We start from the raw sequence: 27,985 nt of genomic DNA, 5'->3' as shown, positions 1-27,985 counted from the left end.
ATTCCATTCACCTTCTGTACATTCTGTAAATGTAGAATCAACCCGATGCCTTATTCTTGGTTTTGCATTTTTATGGTTAGTAGTGAATTTAGAGGAATACTGTAATATAAGAACTTGAACATAAAATATTTCATAATGCACTTCGGCTTAAAGGTAAAGTTGTATTCGTTTCTATCGCTGCTTCTTTTGAACATCAACAACAGTATAAACTGAACAATAAATTTATTATTTTAATAAATTTATACCTATCAACGTGAACAGTTCCTAGTGATTGGCATCGTTGGACTACTCTCTTTAGTAAGTTGCTGTTGATTGAAGGAATTACACTTTAATGTAATGGCTTTGTGAATCGATAAATATCTAGTTATGACAATAAGATATAAGTAATATGGTTCTTTTTATTATGCATTTAGGTTCTCCATTGTAAATTTAACTAAACCTGATAGTTTATACAGTTGTGGAATGAAACCACTTATGTATTCAACGAAAGATGCAGAGGAGAGATCGATAGGTTGGAGGCGATGTGGAGACAATATAACATACTTTCGAAACGATTCGCAGTAAGTTTATTATAATTGATTTATGCTTGTCAATATACTTGTTCATTTCCCAATATGACATATATTGTTCATTTTACCGAAGTAGCTTAATACGCAACGCTATAAAGGTAACGAAGAAAGTTCTGTTGCTTTTGTGGAGGACTATGTTCCATTTTCCTCACACCGTGAGTTAAATGATAATTGAGATAAGGCGAAGGTAAGTTGTTGGTGTGAGTATATCCAACATACTACTTGGTTGTGGCAGTTCAGTTACACCGTGAACTTGCGTAAGGACAGAGTGAACATGGGTCCTCCATAAAGCGTCATAAGGGCGTGTATGCTGTATGAGTTCAAACTGGGGTCAAACGCCACTGCAGCGGGGCGGAAGATATGCCAGATCTTTGGTGAGGGTGTCGTGACTACGTGGACAGTGCAGCGGTGGTTTAACAAGTTTAAAGACGGTGACGAAACACTCGAACACGCACCACATGCCGGGAGCCCAAGACACGTACAAAATGAAGATCTTCAGGCAATTGAGGCAAACAGTGGCCAGACATATGAGGGAATGGGGCAATTCAGTGTGAGTGGAGAAACTATTCGGCAGCACCTCCATCAACTTGGGAAGCACTACAACTTGGGTCGATGGGTCCCACATGATTTGACTCAGGGCCACAAGGCAAAGCGAGCAAACACCTGTGTTTCTTTGCTGTCTCACCTGAGGAAGGAGCCATTTCTGAACAGGACGTTGACATGTGATGAGAAGTGGGTCCTGTATAAAGCTCCATGGCGCCGTCATCATTGGTTAGCATAATATGAACCGGTTCCAAAACAGCCGAAATCAGCACTGCATCAGAAGAAGGTCCTCCTGTGTGTTCGGTGGACTGCTCGCGGCATCATGCATGGGAAACTGCTATCAGGTGGTCAGAGCATCAATGCAACTGTGTACTGTCAGCAGTTGAGCTGTGTTCAAGAAAAACTCAAAACTCTGGAGCCAGTACTTCTGAATCACAAAGGAGTCCTCCTGTTACAGGACAACGCTAAGCCTCACGTAGCTAGGATGACCCGGGACACCATTCTATGTCTCTTGGATGGGAAACACTATTCTACCCGCCATACTCCCCGGACATTGCACCGTACGATTATCACCTGTTCCATTCCTTGGACAATCACCTTAGAGGACAACAGTTCAAATCCGTAGTAAAGATGCAAAATAGACTTGATACTTTCTTCGCTTCACGGCCCACCAAGTTGTACTGCGATGGAATCCATGACCTTCCAGAACGTTGGCAGGAGGTCGCCGATGCTGAAGGGTACTATTTTTGATCTTTCAGGTACGTCTTAGGTGACATATCGATGTTCGAAGGTGATGGGTGAAAAAGCGACAGAACTTTCTTGCTTACATTTATAGATAGATATAGTAGATAAATACAAAGATATAGTCAACTACTCACTTGGCAAAGACATCTCGTATATAGGCACGTAGCCAAGGGAGGGGTCCGGATCCCCCCTTCAAGACAAGAAATGAAAAAATTAAGGAAGGATAAAAAATGAAATGAGAAGAAGGATCAGCGTTAAAAATGAACTACAGGAAGCTTTTGTTTACTCTTTGTTATGAGGAGACTTGTATTACTTGCAATACATGGTGGCGAGGTGAGCGAGATATCCTGGAAAAGTCATGGAATTTGAAATTTCTAGAAAATTTATGGAATTCTCAGAATTTCTGCTACTAGTTAGGGAAATGTTAAGCTTTCGAAAACATAGTGCCGTTCTGTAATAGTGTAGACATTTTTTATCATAATTTTTCGTCATCGCTTCTCTGTAGTATCAAACATGTTATTTCAGAAACAGTTTTCTACTGCTCCTTTAACTTATCATTTTGAAGAGAGTAGGTGACGCAATAATAAAAACAAAATTTTATGTGGAAAGAAAGTTTTGTTAACATTTGATTCAACAGAGAAAGGAACGCAGATATTGTAAAATGTTTTACAAGACATTATTGAGTATGTACTTTTTATAATAGTGAATATGTACTTTGTATATTAGTTGAGGTTATAATGAAAGGAAATTTGTTATATTTGAATAAACAAAGGAAGGACGTAAATATTGAACAATCTTTTTCAATACGTTATTATTATTATTATTATTATTATTTTACTCGAGATTTCTTCATAGTTTATTAAAATACCAACATATCCTCATTTTATTGTCCTAACAAACCAATATATGTTAATAGTAAAGTAGTTTAGATCAGTGCTATTCAGCCCGGGGGTACGCGGAGATGTTTCTGAGGATACTTAATCCTAAAATAAGCATATATCCAATATTTATTGAATTATCGTAGTTGGAGAATTTTTTCTTTCCAATGATTTCTCTGCATTAACGTTAATAAAAATGAAGCACAGAAATTGCTTGAATCCGGAATCAGCTCTTAGTCTCACACTCTCGAAGATTCGAGCAAAAATCAACAAGTTGGCATCCCGGAAATAAGCTCAGTCATCTCCTTAACACTTTAGTTCCAAAATTACTTTTAGTTTTTGAATTTTTAACATTGTCCTCAGTGTTCGAATTATCAGGGAGGATGAGGGGAAACTCGCCCTCAGAACTGGATGTCTCCCATATGTTTTGAAATTTCCCATGTTACTTGTTTCGGATGTATACTTTATCCCTCTTTAAATAGTCTTTTAATTGGCACACTGATTGTTCTTTTGTTGGGTCTCTGTTTTCCCCCCTTTTTAATCAACAGAACATGTATATTAAGGTTAGTAAGTCAATTTTAAAGGAGCAGTTCGAGTTAAAAACAAGTTTGGTGCAATAGAAAGAGTAACAAAAAATAAGAGACCCGTGTTTTTTTATATCTTGATAGGCCGTCTCGTACAGCTTCTACAGGCATTTGTTTTTGATGAATCGTAAATGCTGACGTCATGGGTGGGATACGCGAGAAACTCAATGTGAGTCAGCAATCACTCCCTTGTACGCAGCTGATAAACCTTTAATAGTGCATTGGATTTAAGAGATTGTGTTTTGGAGTTGTTAGCAGTTTGGCTCTGTGTTGAATTCTTGAGCGATGTTTTAGTTAGTTGTTTTTCCTACAGCATTAGTATAAAAAAGAGTAGAGAGAGAGCAGTAATTACGTTTGTTGTGCGTAACAGTGTTTCTTCCAGACATGTTTTTAGGGTGGCAATGTCTCCCGGAGCTCTGAGAGATTCCCCCGGAGGAGACCAAAATAATACGTCTATAAAATAATAAATATAATAGTACTGTGTAAAAATAATGTGCCTCTCCGAATACGAAGTGTCCCCCCCCCGGAATTTTTTTCTGAAAAAAAAAACACTAGTGTGAAGTAGAAAACACGTGTTAGTACTGCGCGTGCTGTGTCTGTGAAGTGAAGTAGAAATGCCTAACACCTGCTGTGTTTTCGGTTGTAATTCTTGTGCAATTAAATCTGAGGACATAAAGTACCTTTTTTTACGTTTCGGGGTCGTGGGAAATCGCCAGATCGATATAAATTATGGCTCAAGAAAATCAATGGGGAAAAATGTACCAAATAAAATCACTCGTGTTCCAAACATCTTGAAGAGCCTGCCTTCGAGAAGTCAAGTTTACTGAAAGAAAAGTTAATGCCAGTGGCGGATCTAGGTTGTGGCCGGGGGTCTAGGCCCCCCAGTTTTTGAGTGACAAAATTGATTTAAGCTATTATTTAGATATTTTTGAAAGTTTTTAGTAAACATGATATACCTATCATAGTCTGGGTTCTGATTCCCCCCTCCTGAGTTTTACCGTCTAGATCCACTTCTGGCTAATGCCAGGAGAATTATTTACACGCAAACTAAGAAAGAATGCTGTTCCAAGTATATTATTGAAAGGTTTAAAATCCGAGCCATTGAACAAGCACCGATCTATGTCTAGTTACCAACGTACAAATATCGTACAAGACGCAATTGACGGTTGTAGTCAAGGCGAGACATTAGAGGGTAATAGAGACGATGTCACTCATGATTCTGAAGATACTGCTTTAGAAATAAGCTATACAGTGTGAATTAGGGAGTGAAATATACCGGCTTGTAGAAGGACTCAGTGACGATGACTGTTCCTCAAGACATTGATTCATCGTTTAATTTCTCTGTATCATGTGACAATGATGATGAAATGGGTGATGAGAGTTGTTCCGCGGACAGCTATGCGAATAAAAGAAATTTAACCGGTGAATTGTTTTTCGTATTCTGCAAACTTTACAGATGTTATTTCATTTTTGCCTCATATGTTGCGCTCCTGTACATACCTTGAAGCACAAAATTATAGGGTCAGCGTTAAAAATTACTACAAAACGTGAAAATGAACATACTTATATTTGGGAATCGGAAGAATGATTAAAGAAAAGGTACTTAGGTGTTGCAACAATCTCGTCCGCCATCTGCTTACATGATATTGGTTTCGATTTTTTTTTTTTTTTTTTGAAACGTTGAACTTATGCTTTCTAGAATACGTTTTATAATATTATAAAAACGTTTGTACAGCAGATGCAGATGATATTTGTAAGTCTTTGCAATCAGTTCTGGAAAAGGAAACAGCACTTAGAACGTGCCACCGCACCTTTCACAAACGAAATGCTTGGCACTGTGTAGTATGTAAGCCTGCTCTCGTTCCTTGACCACCAATGACGTCATCACAAAATCTTTCTTCCTCTGTTACTCGCTAACGAGTGAACGTATCGCGATCAAACAAACACCATTCCTTTTAGAATTTTCAACTCCACAAATGGAAATAAATTGTAAAAAATGCATTTCTAAGTCGAACTGCTCCTTTAATTTACAGAAGCAACTTCTTTTTAACAGCTTCAGGGGTACACAATTGGATGGCGAATTGAGTCTAGGGTTACGCGAGAAAAAAGGTTGAATAACACTGGTTTAGATTGGTCGAGCTCCTGGACCTTCAGAATTTCATGTCACCCCCCCCCCCCGTTACGAAATTCTGGCTAAACGAACCAATATATGTTCCAGTAAAATAGTTTAGAATGATCGAGCGCCTGGTGTGATGACCATAGTATTTCATGTCACGGACACCCCCCTTCACGAGATCCTGGCTACGTGCCTGGTATATTAATATTTTTTCCCTTATCATTCGATCTAGATGCATTACATAATGTGGTATGGATGTCCCTCATTAATGGGGTTAACATATTTCAAATTATAATAGTTTGAGTGGAATTGCTGCAGACAAATCTATTTTTGTAATATTAAATGTCTTATGAATTGTTAAATACACAAAATATTATTTTTTATTTTTTATTTATTTATTTATTTATTTTTACAGGAATGAGGAAGATGAACAACAATCTGCATCGTACACACTTAGTTTTAACGTAAGCTTTCCTCATGATAATGATACAGTCTACATGGCTCATTCTTACCCTTATACATACACGGATCTTCAAGATTATCTAATGGACTTACACGTAAGAAAATTTAATTTATTTTTCCAATAGTAAATTTCATTGTTAGTTTGTAAGTTTTTCTAGTGTTTACAATATACTGTATGTACCCAGCACCGTAACTTAGATTTTACTGGGGGGCAAGCATTAATACGCGTATTTGGGCCCCCTAGAAAAAGTTGTTTTTCTAATTTTGGGCCCCCTTCTTTCCATCCTTCTCTTACTCTTTATAGGTCTCGCGGAGCCTGTAGGCCCTACTACACGGCAAGGTCTGTGAGGCCGTTAGTTACGCCCCTGGGCTCGTTCCATACATCGCAAATCAATTAAGGGGACAATATTGACAAATCTCAAAGCCATACGAATAAATATTATTTCTAGAGCCCCTAATAGTAGATATTTTTACTGAAATGGGCCAACTACTCATTTCTGTTTTATTTATCTTTTGTGTGCTGTTTTGTTTATGTAATGTAGTGAACCTGTTTGATATTCATTTATAATATCAAATTGTATCGTATATGGAGTAAGAAAATTTTTGTCTTAAAATGGGCCCACCTCGAACGGCGAGGAGATTCCCTGGGGGCAGTTGCCCCCTGACCCCCACAAGTTACGGCCCTGTATGTATCATCATAAAAACGTAGAAAAGAGATAGCTACAAATATACACACACACACCAAAAACAAATTTGCATGCAACACTCTGTAACTCTTTCTATTTTTCTTTTTTCTTCTTTTTGTTATTCTTATTTTGAATTTAACGTCCCATGTTATACACCGAGGCTAAGGGAGACGGTGATGATAATGAACGAAATGATGAAATGGAGAAAGTGGGAAGAAATGGGAGAACACCGATAATACACACACACACACACACGGTTTTTGCCCACCGAAAAAATTCACTTGGAGCGAGCTGGTATCGAACCGGCACCCCAGATATCAGAAGTGAGGGTTCTACTACTGATTCACCATGGGCCCTGTTATTATTATTATTATTATTATTATTATTATTATTATTATTATTATTATTATTATTATTATTATTATTATTATTATGCTGACATTAATTTTATGCTGAAAAATTTCTCAGAATCAAAAATACCTTTAGATTTTGAAAACATTTTGTTTTATTCTTTTTGATAGATTTGTTTCATTTTCTTGTTTGTTTGTTTGTTTTTTTTAAAAAAAAGAAAGCAGGCTTTACTAAATATGTTCTTAATTTTAGTTTAGTAATTACTTCTTAGTCATAATTAACTATATTTTCTATCGTAGAATTTTGTTGTGAAGTAAAATTAAGAAAGTGGACTAAGACTATAAAAGCAGTGGACGCTCTAAGTAATTCACAATAATCCATTATAATCAATTGTGTCCAATGCTTTTATAGTCTTAAAACCATTCCTTGATTTTACCTACAAAAGAATTTATTATATATATTTCATAAAAGCATTAATTTTATTATATTATTACTGTTTTTTTTCACATTCAATTCGATCGTATCTTCAAAATCTGAAATATTGTTTAAGAAGATCCCTGGATGTTATACTGTACATGCCAACACAAGAGCATTTTATTGTGTAATAGAATATAATACATAGTTAATAAAGAGCAATATTAGTAACTTAATAAAAATATATAAATATACAGAAATATTATATAAAAGTAACAACGAATATTGTGTTTTCATCCATCTTCTCTCGATGTGCGAAATTTCGTCACTGTATGACGTCGGGAAATGAGTTAAATTAAAGTTGCAAGGTTTGAGAACATAGATGAACAGCATGTAAAAAAGAACATTTTCTACACTGTCACGTTACAGACACACATATGTATGTCAGATAATCGTATCAAGTAATATATTAATTTATATATTACTTTCTACAAATTTTGAAGGTGTTTTATTTATAAATACGAAAAATAATTAAATAAAAATTTATTAGTAATTATTATTGAAAAAAATCGATAACAACGTAACCCATTGTCGAATGGCCATGTTATAAATATTGTCATATTGTTCGTAACATGATCTTTCTTTTATTGTCATCAATGCAGAATTGCCACGTACACATTCGTAGCTGAGTTAATTTACACTAATAACTCATCCTTATGGAGGCAGTTGGACACGTTTTTTTTGATTCATTTAAATTACTAAAACTAGTATCATAGAAAATGTTATAAACATAAGTTGAGAAGCATAAATAAAATATGAAAATATTAGATTAGGCTATATTCCAATACTGGTGCTGAGGTCTCTAAGTGTTTCTAAATAGTGCATGCCTAATAACAGAGTAGCTAATCTGACGAGAAAATTAATCGGATGTTATGAGTCAGACTTATTCACTAATGCGTCGCTACTACTCAAATAGATTGTATTCACCAATATCTCTGTAGTTGGAGTCGATGATGATTATCGTATCACAGTTTTAAGCAGATTAACTCTGATCCTAAACGTATATATCGGTTCACGAATCCCCTTTTTCTGAAACGATGGCATGATGTTTTACTTCCGCTTAGAATCGACAAAGGTTTTCTTGGTTACGTTAAATGTAGGAAGTGAACTTAACTGTCTGACTCAAAAAAGTGTAATATATTGAGATTCATTTCCGAAATGAACGAATGAATTGTACTAAAGAATTTAAACGTAGGTTCCTTGCTTCCTTGTTATTGGCTCCAAATGCTATATTTCCGACCTTTCCAGGCCATTATCTATATACAGTGACTTGTATACATATTTTGTTATATATATTATGGACAGGACATGAAATTTCAAGTCGTAATCCAGTAGCCAGATCAGAGTTTAGTCACCATTTTTTCTCACACAGATGTAATTCATGAAAATATCTATCGCCAAAATTATATTTAGTCACGAATGACGACCTAGCGACCAATTTGATACATAGTCATACATATTTTGGTTTTAAGTTAGCTAGGATCCACACTCGTATTTCCAGTCGCCATAATGACCTGGTGCACAGGATTTTTCGAGGCATAGACTTCTGATATTTTTTAAGTCTCATCCATGGGAGGAGTTAGGAATTGTCTGCTTGGGAGGAGATAGGCGTTTTGTTCGGTCTCAGGCCTGTGGAATACTTGCTAGACGAGTGTGGAGTTAATATGAATAACTCATTTTTGACCATTTTCTTACTGTTATTTAGTTTTATACACCTAGAGGTCTTGGTAGGTGATCTTATAGGTGGCATTTTTATTTTTTGTCAAAAAGTTGGGGGCAATGCTCCCCATAACCCCCATGGCTTCGCCCATGGTCTCACACCCTAAAATGGTCCTACATCAGAGCAAAGTAACCCATGAAAAAACTCAATTGAACAGTATTGAGTGCTGCCCCAAAGCAGCCTCAAATTTCCAGTGCATTTGGTACAGAAGAGAAAATATGAATTTTTTTTATGAAATCAGGAAAGAGAAAAATGAACATCCAACTCTGTTCAGAAGGTACGTTGGCACGTATCGAATTAGCTTGTTTGCTGTGCAATGTTTTGCCTTCAGGCGAACTACTGGCGATCGACTAGATAAGAGTCAAGAAAGAAAGAAAGAAAGAAAGAAAGAAAGAAAGAAAGAAAGAAAGAAAGAAAGAAAGAAAAATAAAGAAAGAAAAAGATATGCTTATTTCATGGAAATATGCTTACTTCTTGGCATTAAGTGTTTGAAAACCAAAACTGTTCTGAATATCCCTTTTTTAATTTCCATAATAAGAATAAAGGGAAATGTTAATTCTCAGAGGAAGAAAGAAAGAAAACATTATATTTCACACAGATAACAAAACAAAATATTCTACTTAACTACGCCTTGGCCTTGTGTGTTTCAAAATTGTTCAGAATGTTTCTCCTAATTCCAATATAAAAATGAAGGAATATAAAGAATTGTTAATTCCCATAGAAAAAGAAAAAAATATAATTACACTTATTAAACAAAAAGAACAAGATAAAATACTTCATTCTATCCTGGCAATTCCAAATGCTTAGAACTATTTTTTTTTTTTCCTTTTGCTCATGAACACTTCATATCTTCAAAGTAATATTAGTCTTGAACAAAACGCTTTTCAATAAACATAAAAAATCTTATAATTTTAAACCTAATAGATTGTCCACGAACCATGATTATCTATCACCACATTGATTCGAGGAGGCATGGAATCAATTAGTGACGAAGGGAGAAAGGAAAGGGAAAGGAAGAAAGTGGACTGGGAGCTGTATGTTAGGTGCCATCCCGGCATTTGCCTGGTATGAATGAGGAAAACCGAAGAAAAGCCTCACTCAGAATGGCTGGACTGAAAAAGCTGTTACATCTTTTCAACCAAGTATTCCCGTATACATAGTGAATGAAACCTCTTATTTCTCAACACTTTCGATCAACAGTTTTGTTGGAGCGTTTTATATGAGTTCTGATTCTTGATTATTTAATGGAAGATGAAGATGTCTGGGTCATTGTCCATCGGAAAATAAAATTTTTCGTTTGGTGTGGGCAGCATAATATTCAACTACAAAGTCGCTCTTATTCCTGTTACCTAAGGGTCTTCTTCCTGTTAACTAAGGTTTTTTTTTTTTTTTTTTTTTTTTTTTTTTTTTTTTTTTTTTTTTTTTTTACTACTTCCTTCAAGACTAAGCACGATTCTTCCTTAACCTCCTAAACTCACTTACAAATAATTTGTGATCTAAACTTCCCCCTTAACAAAGAAAAATAATAAAACATGTTGACTTAAACGCTTGAAACAATATTGGTGAAAATTTCACTAGCACAATAGATGATGAGGCTATTTAAAACAAAACCTATACGATAGTAGAGATGCTACAACTATATGATACTTTAATTGAAAAGTATGAGGAGCAAACGAAATGCCATAATACTGAAAATTGATACACATGCTGTTTACTCTTGTGTGTGTTATTGTTTGCAGAAATTATTGTTGCTGAGGAAACGAGACAAGACGACATCGTCCAATAGAAATAGTTAGACCTTTTTGAAAACGAAATTGAATTTCCATGATACTTCACGAGACGAGAGAGACCCCGTTCGTGAACAACACTAGCAAAAATCACGAAGTTTACGTCGTGACCGTGGCAGTGGTGTTATTCTAATTTTTTAAAACAAGAGTCGTTTAATCTAATTTTTTTTATATATAATATGTCTTGGAAACGAATTATTCTAGATAGGATGGTTGTAAAAGTTATTGGAAAGACCTTAATCCAGCAACGGATTAAAAATTGTTGATAATAGTATGTATGCGTTTCGAATATAAATAACCCTCACAACTATAATAATGTAATCGCAGTTCTCATTCTTGATATCTGAGCATTTGAGATAAGAAATAAACGCTTATACCTTGTTCTGAGAGATGATATGTTTAACCCTGTAGCTGTAAGAGGTTCTAAAAACAAAGATAGTTAAACAAAAATTTACTGTTTCTGGGTATAACTGGGTAACATTTACTGCTGTCTGGATTTAACAAACGATTCTGCGAACTGAAAATATTTTAACAACCGGTTCTAGTGAACCGGTGCGAAGCTGCTGAATAGCACCACTGGACCGTAGGGAATTCCCTCCTAATAGAGTTCTCAACTTCAGCATGAGAGGCCCGGGATCGATTCCTGGTGGGAGCTTATGTGGTTAAGATTCCACGTTAAGATATAGGTCCACGTCTTAAATTGCCTCGGCGCTGAACAGAATACTAAACTCCAAATCAATCCACCACCCAACCAATCGACATCGAAATCAGAAGCGCCTTTCCGTTATAATTAGAGTAGGTGGCTCAATGATAGAGGGCTCACTTTTAGTTTCAAGATCATAGGCTCGATTCCAGGCTATGCTATGTAAGTTGTCTTGAACAGATTGTGTCCATTTGTTTCTGGGTTCTTTATTGCCTTCCTCTTCATTCCTCAGTTCCTTTCATTATTCGTTTTGTTCACTCATCATCTGTTTCCTTTAGCCTCCAGGACATAATCGTGCGTTGTTAAAATTCCCATTTCATTTCATAGTATTAGACCAATAATGCAGTCTTGAATTTCCGAAATCACTTTTCATTGTTCACTCCTCAATTACCTGTGAGCAACGGTGCCGACTCTCCAAAATTTATGTAGGTGCAAATCAATGGTGGGACGTACTTGCCTATATGTTATCAGGGAAGTCTCGATATTTTATTGATTAATTTTTACTTAAAATCTTTTGTAAACACCGTCATAAAGGGTTGTCCTATGATAAAGTAAACTATATCGGTACTATAAGGATAAATTGGGGCTGCCCTAGCTTAGTTGATAACACGGCTAACTTAAACGAGAGAAAAACGAGTTCAAGCCCGGGTTCAAATTAAAAATCTTGTGGGTTCGCCGCCCCCCAAGATTATTTGTACGGGTGCTGGAGCCCCGGAGCACCCACGTAGTCGCGCGCATGCCTGTGAGTAGATCGCGAGTGTTTAGATACCTAAATTAATTATAATAGGTAACCTGGCAGCTGGCACCAAGGGCGCCGATTTTTCTGCAAATTTGGGGGTGCCCATTCAGATACTGAAGGTATATATATGGGGATTTTAAGACAAATTGCACTCAAATTATGCAAAATATTGTATATTCATAAATATAATATGGGGGCCCACATGAGCTTTGTTGGGCCCGGGCCCCTTGCCTCCCCCCAGGATCGGCGCCCTTGCCTGGCACTTGTAAACTACTATGTATGAATTATTTGTTTTCCTTGAAAACAAATTCAAGTATTGTTTTCCTTTTCTGTCTAAAAGCACTAAGCTTAGTATCGAAAAGAACGTTACTTTATAGCAGACACTGGATTTGTTTGGGAGAGCTGCTTACAGACCTCACGTGAAAGCAGCAGGTCTCGGAGAAGTTAACTCACGTGAACAGGGCTGGGAATATTTTCTTCTCTTGCCCGGCTGACTTATTTCTTTCGTAACTGTAGAGGCAAAGATACTTTGTGTAAGTTTGAGACTGTTAGAGGAAGTGGTGCCATATCTTGGATCTGAATAATAGAAATATAACGGCATCTATTACTATATAGTACCATCGTGACGGGCATCTTGAAGTTCACCATATAAGATTTTGGCTCCAAATTTTCAATTAGGAGTTACGTGACATATCGTTTTGGTCAGTATATTACCACAAACATACATCTGACGCTATTTCCAACTTAACTCTAATTATTTAATAGTTATTACCTTCATAAAATTTGTCTATAAACTTACAATCGTCTTTGCAAACTCACATGGTACTTTCGCCCAATACTTGAGGCGAAATGTATTGAGCATATGAGGTCACTTGGGCACTATTCAATATTATACAACTGAACTCCCCTTGATGGGTTTTTTGCTACTCCACTGTATAAAGAGATTGGCTGTTTTTGCTAGCCCAACAGGAGTTACAGGATTTTGTAATTTTGTGATTTTGTGATCCTGTGGTATTTAATCTGTTAGAGCGCATGTAGATTACAGTGTCTGATGAAGCTGAAGTGTTTGGTTGGCAAAACTGTTTGACAATATTAGTTTTATTATAGAAATCTGTTCGCTTTCTAAGTGATTAGTGTATAATCTAATTATTATATAATAGGCAAAGCTGGTATGATTATATTAAAGTGAAAACTAGTAAAATTTTCGATTTCAATGATGATTTCTCTATAGCAATAATTATTAAACATGTCGAGAAATTATTTCTAATATGAATTCAGCATTCCGAAGAGCATGATCCATCTCTGAACTTACTCACCTATTGCACCAAAATTGTAGATCTGTACTTTAGGTTTTAGTGTTAAATTCATATAATTTCCAAGTCTACCATAATTTCAAAATGAGAAACGAAACTCACTTGCTTAATAAACAGAATTAAGAAACTAAAGAGTTCATCATTTTTTTAATCGTTTTCCATACACAGTGTATATCATGTTCTCCATAATTTTGAAATTGTCAGAGATTTTTATATGTCGCACAATTTTTCTTGTTTTAGTTTCTTTTGTTTTCAATTACACGTAGAGAAAGTACTATTCATATTGTGAAGTGTGGTCTCGTCGGTTCTTGAAGCCCGACGCAACACAGATGAAATTAAGATGTGGAGATTTAGAACTGATAAGCCATCACAGGATTTTGTAAACTAAAATCTTTAGAGTAGAGGTAATGGGTTCGTGACCTGGGTTTACTTTACAAATGAAATTAAATGTAGACCAAAACGAAAATATTGAGTAAACAGCCGAGATGTTACTTCAGAATTGATGGAATATATAGGCACGAGCGTTCTTCTGGGGATTATTTGAACTACTTCCACAGTGAATGCTAGATAGCCAGTTTTTCACTGAGTAGTATTAGGCACATAGGCCATATTTTTACATTAAATCGAACTTTTTCCATTTTGGCACTTAGCATAGATTTTATATTCAGTCTATAAAAGTTTTTAAATTGGAAACAGATTGTGATGTAAGAGGGTGAACAAAAGGGTTGAAGAGGAAGAGATGAAGAGCAAGGATGTAGTTAAAAGTCTACACAGCACTGCGTGGAACTTTCGGCATTCTCCATCAGTGACTCTCTCGGTGTGTAGCCGTCGTCTACCTTCAGAAACATAATGTTTAGGTGATTGACAGCAAGACGGCTCAAACAAAAACTCGGCACGGATGAAGCGGAATTGGATCAATTTACAGCTTTAAAAGATACAGATGCTCTTTCAACAACAAAATCATTCTTGTCGAAGTAACAATTATGCACAAATGCGTATATTAACCTAATAATAACGAGTAGCGTTTAAACACCTAAAACTAAGAATCGCGTAGCGTCGTCTTACAATCTCACCCTAGGCTAATTTCGTCTCCTCTTCCTCTATATGCTCTCTCCTCCATGGTTTTGTTCAAAGGTCTCGGTCATTGAATTTCCAGTTCAATGAATCAACAGTTAGCTGATGAAGTGCAAGCACGGGCGGAGTTAGGAATTGTCTCTTGGGGGGGGAAGACCTTTTGTCTGCTGGAGGGGGCACGGTAAATACAAATGAGAATTGAAGGATCTTATAGGTGGCATTTTTATTTTTTGTCAAAAAGTTGGGGAGCAGTGCCCCCCTATGCCCCCATAGATCCGCCTATGAGTGCAAGGTGTGTAGATTAACGTCAGATAAGGTGATTTCTGGAATATAGACAAAGAAACAATCTGTGTATTTATTCATTAACCTCCTCAGTGGATTTGTACAATATGCTGTACATCGAACTTAGGTATGCTTTAGGGACACTTATTGATTTAGTTGAGACTAGCAGCGTTCACCCCGCTTCGCTGCGGTCACCCCGGAACGCAATAAACTTTGTTACTTAGATAATTTTTACTTTTTCGCTTTCAAGTGATATGATAAAAACCATAGAAGATTGCAGTAAATGTTAACATTATATCGCCTGTCATTTATGTTAACCCGCCCCGCTTCGCTGCGGTCACCCCGGAACGCAATAAACTTTGTTACTTAGATAATTTTTACTTTTTCGCTTTCAATTGATATGATAAAAACCATAGAAGATTGCATTAATGTTAACATTATAGCGCCTGTCATTTATGTTAACCCGCCGAGTGACACGGTCATGCGGGTTGCATATAAATACGTTTATTTTTATACCTATGATGAACTAACAAAGGATTTGTACGTTATGGACACTTGAATGGTCAATTATCTCAAGACACTGGTAATTAAAAATTAAAGTGATATGATAAAAACCATCTAGGGTCCAAATCCTAATAACCCCCCAAAAATAAAAGAAATTGGTTCAGCCGTATTAGCGTGATGAGGTAACAAAGGATTTGTGCGTTCTCTTTTATATATAAGATAAAATTATAATTATTGGTCGTCAACATTTATTTTGACCCTTAAGGCACTTTATAACGATTTTTTAAAAAATATATATATATACATCTACATATATTTTTCAAAATGTACACTATAATGTACACTCATGTCCAAAAAGATTGTCGCATATCTATAACTGTCTTCTTGTAAGAATATAATTTTATAATGATTTTGCACGGTACTTTTAATACTGATACTATGTGTATAATCGGGAAATGTATATTTGTGGTAAATTTCATAGGAAAAGAATTATAAATACGAAAATTAGAATGAGTAAAACAAAATGTTGCTAAATGGACAAGACAGTTTTATTTTCGTTTTATTGCTCTTATTTACTGCTCTTTTGACATAAAATTTGCCACATACATGTCTTTGCTGATTATACTATTACTAATATTATAAGAAATACCGGACGAATTCGTTATCAAATTATATTCCTACAACATACTTATAGACATGCGATAATAATTTTGGACGTGAGTGTACATTTTTCCTGTAGCATTTGTATATAGTACACATAAAATGACCAATTTCAGAGCACTGTAGTAGATTTTCTAGTATGAAAAAGTGTACTATAGAAAAGTTTCTTTTGTGATTACGCACCATAAGCAATCACTTATGATGGAATTCATAGAAACAATTTCCTTTTTGGTTTAGACACAAATGTACTTGGTATTTTTGACAAAGAAAGTGAGACCTGAATTTTCCGTATGTCTGATGTTTGCAACGGGTTGGTTCATCCTGACCATTATCAGTAGAAGGATGGTCTACTTTCTCCACTTTTACACTTCGTCAGTAAACTTTGTGGTGGACAAACACCGTGTGCTTCTGTTTTTTCGCGTTTCTCCCGTTTCCTCTCACTTTTCATTCGACCATTTCCTCCATTTCTCATCATCACCGTCTCCTTTAACCTAGCCGGCATAAAGTGGGACGTAAAACTGAAAGATTTATTTATTTTTTTTTATTTATTTCTACCGGCGTTGCAACCAGAATCCAACAAAAAATAGTAGAACTCTGCACTTAGTAGAACTCTGTAGGTAAACTGTGCAGTATACTGTACATGGTTTTTCCCAAATACGTTTTAACGCAAATAAAAATAATATGAGAATTATTTGGCATATAATATTTCATATTAGTCTTCTGCAATACACAAACGAGCAATTGTTTATTTTGATCATCCCTGTTTACTCAATAAAAACACAGTTTTAAAACACAATGAAAGCAAAATTTTCACAAAGCACAGACAGTGCCACATTAGTAGTTCAATGATTGACCAACAAGTAGCAACACTGTCTATGCACAATCTTCAATGAACCCCGAATACTGTAATTAAATGAGCACAAATGCATTTGAGTGACTGTTGGGCGATTTTCATTGTTAAAACAAATAGTTGAAAACTATGTACAGTATACTGTACATTTTCCTTTAGTGAGTGATAAAAAAAAAAAAAAAAAGTAAATTTGCCACGGAGGAGGTTAAGAAATACATAAAAGAAATGAGTCAACACAAAATAGAAATTATTTTATGTCTGAGCGTCTAAATGAACTGCAAGTTGCGCTGAAAGAAACTAACATTAGTCAGGTAACGAAAATTCACTGTCCATCATTTCAAATAAGTAATGTTTGTTGTTCTCCCAGAATTTCAGTCCAATATGTCATGAGTACTAAACTTTATTATTATTATTATTATTATTATTATTATTATTATTATTATTATTATTATTATTATTATTATTATTATTATTATTATTATTATTATTATTATTCCGTCCTGTGAAGACTTACCCTCTTGCTTTGGCAGAGTTACTAACAGTGGCGGTTTTGTTGAGGGGAAGAAATCTTACTTAATATTTTAATTCGTGATACAAGAAGAAGCATATAGCTGTAAGATTTTAATTTTTAAAGATGTGTCTTCTTTCTAGAGTCGCTACTTGTCACTAAAAGGATTTTGTGATTTTAAAAATATACGTATGCAGATGGTTTAATAAAGCTAATTAAGTAAACAAATAGATTTAAAAAAAAACAGTGAAAGGCGCTATATTGTAACGAAACCATAGAAACAAAGAATAAAATAAAATCATACATCGTCGTTGCCTACAAATGATATATCGTCGTCATCGTCAGTAAGGGATTATAATGCATTTCTACCTATTGTAAATGATTATGGCCTACTTAATATGCATAAAAATTTATTAGTAATTTTCCCATCTCAGTACGTCATAAGCTCTGGTTTTGACATCAACACAAGACAAGATTAAATGTGATTTAACTAATGTCGATCGTTGGTATTGAAATTTCAAATTCAGGCTTTTCGGATGATGATTCAAAATTGATGCTTTACTTTGTGGAGACTTCAAGCCGGATGTCAGTCATCACCAATTCCAAAGTGTGGTGTTATTGTAAACTGGACAATTTTTGTAACATGAGCTTGAGAGCAATATTTATGTATTAAAGGATAGAGCAGTCATAAGTGAAATGACTATTTTAAATTTCTACCCTTTCACATATAAATAGAATAAACATAGACGGAGGCGTTTTTGATGACTACTCCGTGTCTAACCTGTTGTATATAAGACAATTTCTGTAAGTAGTATACTATTGAAATTAAAGTAAATATACTTTAATTCTAATAATATGTATTGAGTTTAGGAAATTGTCCTTTGTAGCTTTACTAACAGAAAAGAACATTTCAAAATGTACTTTGAAACTAAACATGAAGTTACGCTACGCATATAGACATTGCTTACAATAAATCTCATCAGAAAAGAGGTCTTCCTAATCAGTTCTGCCAGAAAAATTAAAATATCGTATTTCATCAATCATCTACTTGAAAGTTACTGTTTAAATGTATCACTTTCAAAGAATAAAATAACTCAATTAGTTTTAATATTTATACATTTTAAAAACATCAGACTTTTTGTGAAAATATTTACTAAAATTCTCAGTTCTCGTTCATAAAGTTAATAACTTATAATATTACGTTTCAATTAGTGAGTTCATTCACGGAACCGAGAATGATAATATAGTTAATGTGTTTAGTTTAATCAATCAACTTTAATTTGTATAAGTTTATAATCACTTGTATTAGTAAAACCAGTTTTCTTGTATTTCTTTTATCTCTTATATATATTTTGATCATATTGCTGTCATTTTAGAATGATCCTGTGAAATCTACGTTTTGTAAACTTCGGTTGTTGTGTAGATCTTTGGCAGGGAACAATGTATATTACTTAACTATTACCTCACCGTCTTCAAATGAAGAACCAAAGGTAAAGTAGATGATAAGTTTTGTTATAACCTTATCTCATAATTTAGGGAATATATTTGTGGTGAATTATATTCATCAAGGACTTTTATTATGCTGCTTAGTTGTATTTAATTTTATATAAATGATGCAGTAACAATAAATAATTTAGCAGTTATGGAAAGAAAGCCACTTAGTACTTATAAAATGTTGTTAAAGGTGAACTAATATTTGTCTTAAAGACATTTTCACAAAGTAAAGAAATTTCAGAATGCAACAAATATGGCGTCATAGATTTCACTCAAATATTTCTTATATATAAGAAGTATCCTGGATTTCTTTTGGTGTTTTAAATAGAATTTTGTAGTTACTGAATGGTTTACTTCCAGTATTCCTAATGTCTTTCATTGTCCTTGAATTACCCACGAAAAATTACAAAAAAAAGTAAATTGTTTGAACAAGATCTTAAGCAAAAATAAACATTTAATATATATATATATATATATATATATATATATATATATATATATATATATATATATATATTAAATGTTTATTTTTGCTTAAGATCTTATGCATGAAACGATATGAACTTTGGAGCTTAAACCTCTCTTCTTGACGAAATTCTGCGTATGCTATTGTATATACGGTACTAGATGGCAAAATGTTGAATCATAAATATTACGTACTATCGCATAAAGCAAGGGCGGCCAACCTTTTCAGGTTTGAGGGCTACTTCTCATTTCAGAAATCAATGGAGGTCTACTTATCTGTCCACTAGCTGTTTGAGGGAATCAAAGTGTATGACTGACTACTGAAACCTCTCACGACTTCCCAGTCGACAGATAGATTGCGGTCGATTCGCTGCCCCCTCCTGGTGTAAAGAAACTCGGAACAAACATAAAATCCAGAGAAAAATGATTGAGAAACACCTTCTTTCAAACATTATTTGAAATGGTTTTATTAGTAGCTGCGTTGTGGGACCAAGTTCAAGTTGTTTTTAAAAACTTGTAGGATACTCGTAGAACCGTACTGTATCTACACAAAACATTTTGAAAGATAAAGCTAGATTCCAAAAGGATTTCCAGCAGCTCTTCACCTTTTCTCTGCTTTGAAAAAAGTAGTTCAAACGCTGTTCTCAAAGTTGTAAGTACGAACCGCGAGAGAACATTTATATTTAAATATACTGAAGTGCCAAAAAGTGGCACTTAATAGCAAGTAACTGCTTCCGAGTCTGAATAACGGCGGCTACTCGACTGGCAAATAGTGCATGAGGTTTTGTAGGCATTGTACACGTATTCCAATTTAGTCTAATTAGTTCAATTTAATGCTTTCCCACATTTTCGGATGTCATAATTCTCTGTGGGTCTTAGATCTGATGACTTAGGGTATCAAAGGAGCACATAAAATTCTTCGAGTATTCCGTGAACCACTGTAGTGCCACCTCCCACCTGTACCATACCGTCATCAAGGAGAAATATAACGAAGTATGAAGAGATCCAGAAAGTCTGCCAGGATATTTGTGTACTTCGCATCCGACAAAGTAGAATATAATCACATTAAGAGTTCCTGTTCTCTCCAACAAAGAATTTTTTCTAGTTTTTATTAAAATATACTTTTAGTTTGTATTACGTGTATCCGTTCGTAGCACTTTTGACCACTGTTATTGTTTGTATTTTTGTATGGAAAGAAGAAGAAAGCTATAGTGATATCAGCAAGAGTTCATCCTGGAGAAACTCCATCGTCTTGGATGATGAAAGGATTCATTGATTACCTCACAAGTGATAGTCTTCAGGCTAGGGTAAGAGCCATTTTCTTCTTATTTCTTGTAGGTTATTTTTCCTTGAACGAGCTTATTTTGTAAAATACAGTTCTTTTTATATAGTACATAACATACGAAGAGAATAATACAAAGGTAAAAAAAATCTCAATTGTCCAGGTAAAAAAGATGAACATTCATGTCCAGTTTATAAATGTAAGTTAAAGACTCCTCTTGGCTATGTAAATAGTGTACGTGCTTTTGCCGTGAGAGGTCCGAGTTCGATTCTCGGCGGGAGTTCATGTGATTCGGGTCTCACGTAAAGCGGTAGGTTCACGTCTCACATAGCTTGCTGTTGAGCAGAACATTAAACGCAAATCCATTTGAGTAAAGATGATGCACGTAGGGAGAGAAAGTAAAACACCATCCATTCATATAATTGACCCATTTCGGAATACAAGTTTATAAGCCTTTTTAATTATATTTTTTTTTACAACTCGTGGTAGATTACGAATCGAAACACAAGAACAATTTGTAAATACTAGTGCTGGCCATGTACAGTTGTAATTTAATGATAGCACATTGTATCCATTCTGAATTTTATAACTTCTACATGTCTTTGTTGCGGAATCTGAAAAGAAAATCAGTAATATGTTAGAAAATTTGACGAAAGGCTGTGAAGAATATAGGATGAAAATAAATGTTAGAAAGACAAAAGCATGGTGATTGGAACGAAGCGGTCAAGAAGTAGGAGGGGGAGAAAATTGAACAGGTAATTAGTTTTCGATATCTGGGTAGTATTATTAATGAAGATACGAAGTGCGGGAGTGAAATAAAAAGATCAATGGGAATGGCGAAAGAAGCCTTTTCGAAGGAAGAAAATTCTATTTTGTGGGATATTGATTAAAGAGTTGAAAAAAGACTCAAAATATACTTCGTGTGGAATACTGTATTCTATGGTGCATAAACATGGACATTACGCAAAAGTCATGAAAAATGACTGGGAGCTTTCGAAATGTGGATGTGGAGAAGAATGGAGAGAATTAGCTGGGTCGATCAGAAAACTAATGAGAGGGTATTAGAAATAGTGGGGGAGAAAAGAGCAATTTTAGATATTGTTGAAAAGAGGAAGAAATAGTCGTTGGGACATAGTAGCTAAAAAGGAACTGTACCATGAGGGACGTTCTGAGGGTATGGTGGCAGGAAAAAGAGGGAGGGGGCGTAGGAAGCTACAATTAATGGATGATATCAAAACTGATAAATCGTACGTGAAGACAAAGAGGTAGCTGAAGACCTTGGAGCATAGAAACTTCTCAGCTGCGGCAAGTGACCTGCCAATATTGTCAGAACACTTATGATGATGGTGATGGCATGTCTTTCAGAAGACTAATATCTTTTGTGAAAGGTTTCTGTCAGCATCTTAAGTGAACTATTTCACAAAAATACTGATATAATACTAATGTACAACTCAAAAAACAAATTAAACAATTATAGTTGTGTTTTGTGTATGTCATAAAATTATTACAATTTAGAGCTAACACTACTAATTCATAAATGGGGCGTATCATTTTTTCTGGTGTTTCTGCTTTACAATATATTTTACAACTTAAAACAAACACAAAACTCTTAGATTTTGTCATTGTATATAACAGTTCGATACAAGATTATTTGTATTATGTCCTATAAATGAACCAAGCCCTTAATACAAGTGTAGAACACGTAGAACAAGGCTTTTATAGTTGCATGTTGATAAACGTACGATTGTACAGCGGGGGACACTTCTAAATGGTACAGCCATATGGAGATTTACGGCTAAGATGTACCATTTAGAAGTGTCCCCCACTGTACAGTAGAATTACAAGTTACATCGTTTGTATTGACATACAACTTAACATTGTACAATTACAGTGAAAAGTTTTCTTAAGTAATACATCGCATTTTTACATGTAACCACCAATTTATCGTTATTGCACTAGTGTTTCTGTTTTCATAGTTGGCTAGTTGTAAAAGGAATTAAATTATTAACCTAAGAAATGAACTCAAAAGTACAAGTACAACATTGCCTAATCTATCATAATCATGATCATAGATTTTTCCAATTTTTTAGAACTCTTTCTTTCTTTTATTAAAATAGTTCATTTTCACTCGCACGTTGAGTGAACTTGAACTTCTGAGGTTTGCTAAAGTTGTTATTTAACTAACTAATGTTTATATTAAAGTTACAGGCGACTGATATTTTGTATTGAATTACTTCCCAGCATTTGCCTTCCATTAGTTTGATATGTGTGAACGATTTTGCCAGTTTTTTAAAATTGCTTGCTATGTTGCTTAAACTTTTGTTTCTAATTTAAGAACAATTTTCACGACAATTTTCACACTTGCTGCAGGTGGTCAGACATGAATATTAACAATAGAAATTTATTTTTCGGTTTAAAACAACAGATTTCGATACAGGGTGTACACCTGTAATAAGAAAACAAAAATTTACATTTAATGTGAAATAATTTTTAAGTTTTGTTTTCTAGATTCTACCCTTTTCTGAGTAATATATGAAAACAAACTAGTAACAATGTTCAAATCCGATAGAAAACATGTTAACGCGGCAACGTCAATAAATATTTAACTTTGAGAAAAGTTCATGGCGGTATTTAGGTGAAATGGTATCGAGTTTAATATTCCACGTTTATATCCAGTAGGCTCAATGAGATGTATGATCAATGCATCTAATTGGTGATGAAAAGTCCGTGGAATGAACTAGAGAACAGCAAGAAAAATGGATAGATTTTGATCACTACAAAATTCTAGCGATATTCCTAATTCATTAGTCGACTAAGAACTTCGTTTACGTCTTAATTACTAACACTTCTTATGTGATTTCTGAAGTTGAAATATACAATTTCAGGAACTACGGGAGAAATTTATTTTCAAACTAATACCAATGTTGAATCCTGATGGTGTGATAGTTGGAAATAATAGGTGTTCACTGACAGGGCGAGATTTAAACAGACAATACCGAACTGTGATGAGAGAAACATATCCTCCTATTTGGCATACGAAGGTTATGATAAGGCGGTGAGTATTTCGTTTTCAAAATTAATTAATTCTTGTCATTGACTCTTGTGTGTTTATTATAAGAAATTGTTATTTTCTTACACAATTTCCTTGTCATTTGTTTGTATAATAGACATAATTATACATGTAGTGAAATAGGCATGATGTCAAAATTGGAAAGTATCAACTTCAATTCCGTATAAACAATACTAACTGAATGTTTCTATGTTCTCCTTAATTATAGCAGACACATACCGGCGTAATCATATTCTTTTTCGTCTGTTTTCTGAATATTAAGTCTCCGAAATCTATCATATATTATAAATTATAAATGCAAAATTGAATTTTTAAAACAAATTGTACACACATTTTTTTTTACAATATACAATACATAGAAATTTAGAGCTCACTCACAGAATTTGTGTATGCACCTGAGTTGTTAAACCACAACACATTGCTTTGATTTGTTAAAATTGCAATATATGATCTTCATTTCAAATGTATTCTTACTCGTACAATACTTTAGTGTAGTTAAATAAAATAAATAAATAATTTAAAAATTCAACGAATAATATCTGTAGGCCTACAACCTACATAGACAGCATAAGTAATTTAATAACTAAAATTGGTGTATGCATGATGAGTTCATCCCTGTTACTTTCTGAAGTGAGAAGGAGAGGAAGTTCCGTTATGAATATTTGCGTGTGCTTTCAAAATAACTAGAAATAAAGCCATATGATATAGTAATTTCTTATATATCGTACTTGCAGGATAAGGGTCTTGTGCCTCGATATTCTGTTGGTGGTCTTCCTCACAATTCTCCTGCTCTCTAAGCTAGAGCTTGACACTAGCTTTCTTTTACTTCTTTTTTTTTTAATTTAATTGTGCTGATTCTCCTTCCGTGTTAAGTCAATGTTCTACTTACGTAAATATTTATAATTAAGGAGTATACCGTATACCTCGAATTTCTTACACGCATATACAGTTACTAGACATTTAATGTAGGCATATTTTAACTCTGTCTGTATGCGCAAGAGCCGAGCAGTGAAGTTTATTACACGTTATAGATAATTTGCTTGAATACAAGTACAGAAAAGAGGAACTTTTTTCTGTACTTATAAACTATTTGAGTATAAATTAAACTTTACTATAGAATGTAAAAAATATTATTTATTGAAGTCTTAAACGTAATTGATAATCATGCCTTCTACTTAATATGTTGTATTGAAGTACCTTAGTAAGAGAGTAATACACGTGTGCATATACAGTATATTTATAAATTGAATTTAAAATGAGACTGCTATCTAGTTATTATTGTTATTCAACTACATACTATTCATCTTTATATATCAATCCCATATTCATTTTAACTTCTTCAAATGTCTCTTTCCTAAAAGCTTGCTAATTAGAATTCTATACCTAAACAATGTGTCTCATACGAGAGATATCATCATTCATATTGCAATGCATCTATGTCCAAAACAGTAATGTCTAGTTCCTCATAATTTTGTAATCAAAATTATCGGTAGCAGCTCTCTGAAAAACGTCGAACAAGTAGCAAGAGTTATTTCCACACTGGCAATACACCCAATGTCAAAGGACTTCCGATTTGGTTAGGCTATAGCTATATGTCTTTTTCCACTCCTGAAAACTTGACGTAAGTCATAGGCCTATTGCAGTATCAACAACGATATGCCCTTATCCCTATTCCCTAATATGTCAACTTATTATCCATATGATACGCACATCAAATTGTAAACTTTATAGCTGTGTTGTTTTCATCCTTTACCCGTTGGTTCATTTATAATTGCATCAAATAAAGAGTTTGTCTTCGTAAACCTTTATTCTGAGCTTCTTTGTACGATTATCCAAGACTTTAAGCCAATTTTACTATTCTTAGTACAACTTTCCTATTACATCGCAAGAAAATTTGATATTCCTTATGTTTATTGTAAGTTATGTTGGTAGAAATACAATATCCTATGAATCATTATCTTGCAACATTAATTTCTTATTGTAATTTATCCGTAACATTTTATAAATTGCATTATACTGATTTTATTTTTCTTGTGCTACTAGTCTATAATTGCTTTAGATATTTGTTAGTATATAAAGACTAATAATAGACTTTTAATGCCAGATTATGTAATTGACCAATACAAAACACGTGGTTTCTACGTACTGAGGGCCAGGAAGAACGTCTCTTGAATATCCACAGGTCTATTACAGGAGAAATTTATTTGGTATTGACAGTTCTGTGACAACCAATTATGCCAAACGTACCGATAGCATATTATAATGATGGAACGAGAGCATAGTTAATACCAGGAGCTTAGGCAAAATTTCGTTTAAAGAGGGTTCAAGCACTCAATTTCACTTTCTCTTAGTACAAGTGGGATTTTTATTTTTATTTTTACGTATATCTTAACATATAAAGGTGACCAAGAAAGTTCTATCGCTTTTTGTGGAGATCTGTATTCAATTGGCTCTCACACCGTGAGTTGAATGCGAATGGAGATAAGGCAAAGGTCAGTTGTTGGTGTGGGTATATCCAACATACTACCTAGTTGTGGCATTTCACTTATACTGTGAACTTGCGTAAGGACAAAGTGGACATAGGACATCCACAGAGTGTCATAAGGGCGTGTATGCTATACAAGTTCAAACTGGAGTCAAACTTCGCTGCAGCGGGGCGAAAGATATGCCAGATCTTTGGTGAAAGTGTCGTAACTACATGGATAGCGCAGCGGTAGTTTAACAAGTTTAAAGACGATGCCAAAACACTCGAAGACGCACCACATGCCGGAAGACCAACTCGTGTACAAAATGAAGATCTCAGGCAGCAATTGAAGGGAACAATGACCAGACGTGTGAGAAACTGGAACTACAATTCAGTGTGAGTAGAGAACCTTTCGGCAGCACCTCCATCAACTTGGGAAGCACTACAACTTGGGTCGATGTGTCCCACATGAATTGACTCCGGGCCAGAAGACACCGCGAGCAAACACCTATTTCTTTGCTGTCTCGTCTGAAGAAGGAGCCATTTCTGAATAGGGTGTTGACATGTGGTGAGAAGTGGGAAGCTCCACAGCGCAGTCATCATTGGTTAGCATCCAATGAACCGGTTCCAAAACAGCCGGAACCAGCACTGCAGCAGAAGAAGGTCCTCCTGTGTGTTTGGTGGTCTGCTCGCGGCATCGTACATCGGGAATTACTACCAGCTGGTCATAGCATCAATGTAACTATGTACTGTCAGTCCTTGAGGCGTATTGGTCCTCTTGTTACAGGACAACCCTAAGCCCCACGTGGCTAGGATGACCCGGGACACCATTCTACGTAAACATTATTGCATATGCCATACTCCCCGGACATTATGCCGTCCGATTATCACATGTTCCATTCCTTGGACAGTCGCCTTAGAGGGCGCCAGTTCAAATCCCTAGCAGAAGTGCAAAATGCACTTGATACCTTCTTCGCTTCACGGCCCGCCTGGTTCTACCGTGATGGAATCCATGGCCTTCCAGAACGCTGGCAAAAGGTCGTCGATGCTGATGGGGACTATTTTTTATTTTCCAGATACGTCTTAGGTGACATATCGATGTTCGAAGTTGGTGGTTGAAAAAGTGACAGAACTTTCCTTGTTATCTTTATAGTAAATGTTTATTTTTCCATAATACCTTGGTGAACGGTGTCATTGTAAGGCAAAGAAAAGAAATTGTGTTAATATGATAGTACGAGTAATAAAAGCACAACTTTAAAACCAATATCATTGATACTGCATGAAACTCACGAATTTGCATAGGAGATTTTGGGTTGTTACACTTAATTGCAGTTACTACTACGACGACGACGATTATTATTATTATTCTATACATTGTGGTACCGAGATTATACATCTAAGTTAAAGGCAATGGAAAATGAACAAAATGAAATAAAGAAAGTGGAAGAAAACGGAAATTCTTAGATAACCCACGTGTTTGACCACCACACAATCCATTTGGCGAGAGTTGGGAAGAGGTCTCTTACATCAGAGATGAGCACACTATCCTGAGCCATCGCGACCCGAACTGCATTTTCTACATTTGTTTGTGTATTTATACTCTGACAAAGGAAGAGCAAAGATAAAACAAATGTGTTTCGTTTCACACTGTTAAACTACGATA

The 27,985-nt window shown here is 34.9% G+C and overlaps 1 protein-coding gene across 2 annotated transcripts in view; it reads left to right on the top strand.

Annotated features, from left to right (window-relative positions):
- LOC145680733 (uncharacterized) overlaps nt 1-27,985 on the top strand; it is a 118,086-nt gene that overhangs the window by 49,327 nt on the left and 40,774 nt on the right. For both annotated transcript variants that reach the window (XM_081751690.1, XM_081751689.1), the window contains 5 exons: nt 414-560; nt 5,850-5,991; nt 18,924-19,037; nt 20,703-20,813; nt 23,674-23,843. In XM_081751690.1, the coding sequence (XP_081607816.1) occupies nt 414-560; nt 5,850-5,991; nt 18,924-19,037; nt 20,703-20,813; nt 23,674-23,843 (684 nt within the window). The remainder of the gene's footprint in view (nt 1-413; nt 561-5,849; nt 5,992-18,923; nt 19,038-20,702; nt 20,814-23,673; nt 23,844-27,985) is intronic.

The sequence above is a fragment of the Thermobia domestica genome, chromosome 3 (genome assembly GCF_964235325.1).
Source record: "Thermobia domestica chromosome 3, izTheDome1.hap1.1, whole genome shotgun sequence".
In the NCBI taxonomy this organism is placed as follows: Eukaryota; Metazoa; Arthropoda; class Insecta; order Zygentoma; family Lepismatidae; genus Thermobia; species Thermobia domestica.
This window is presented reverse-complemented; position numbering and strand designations above follow the sequence as displayed.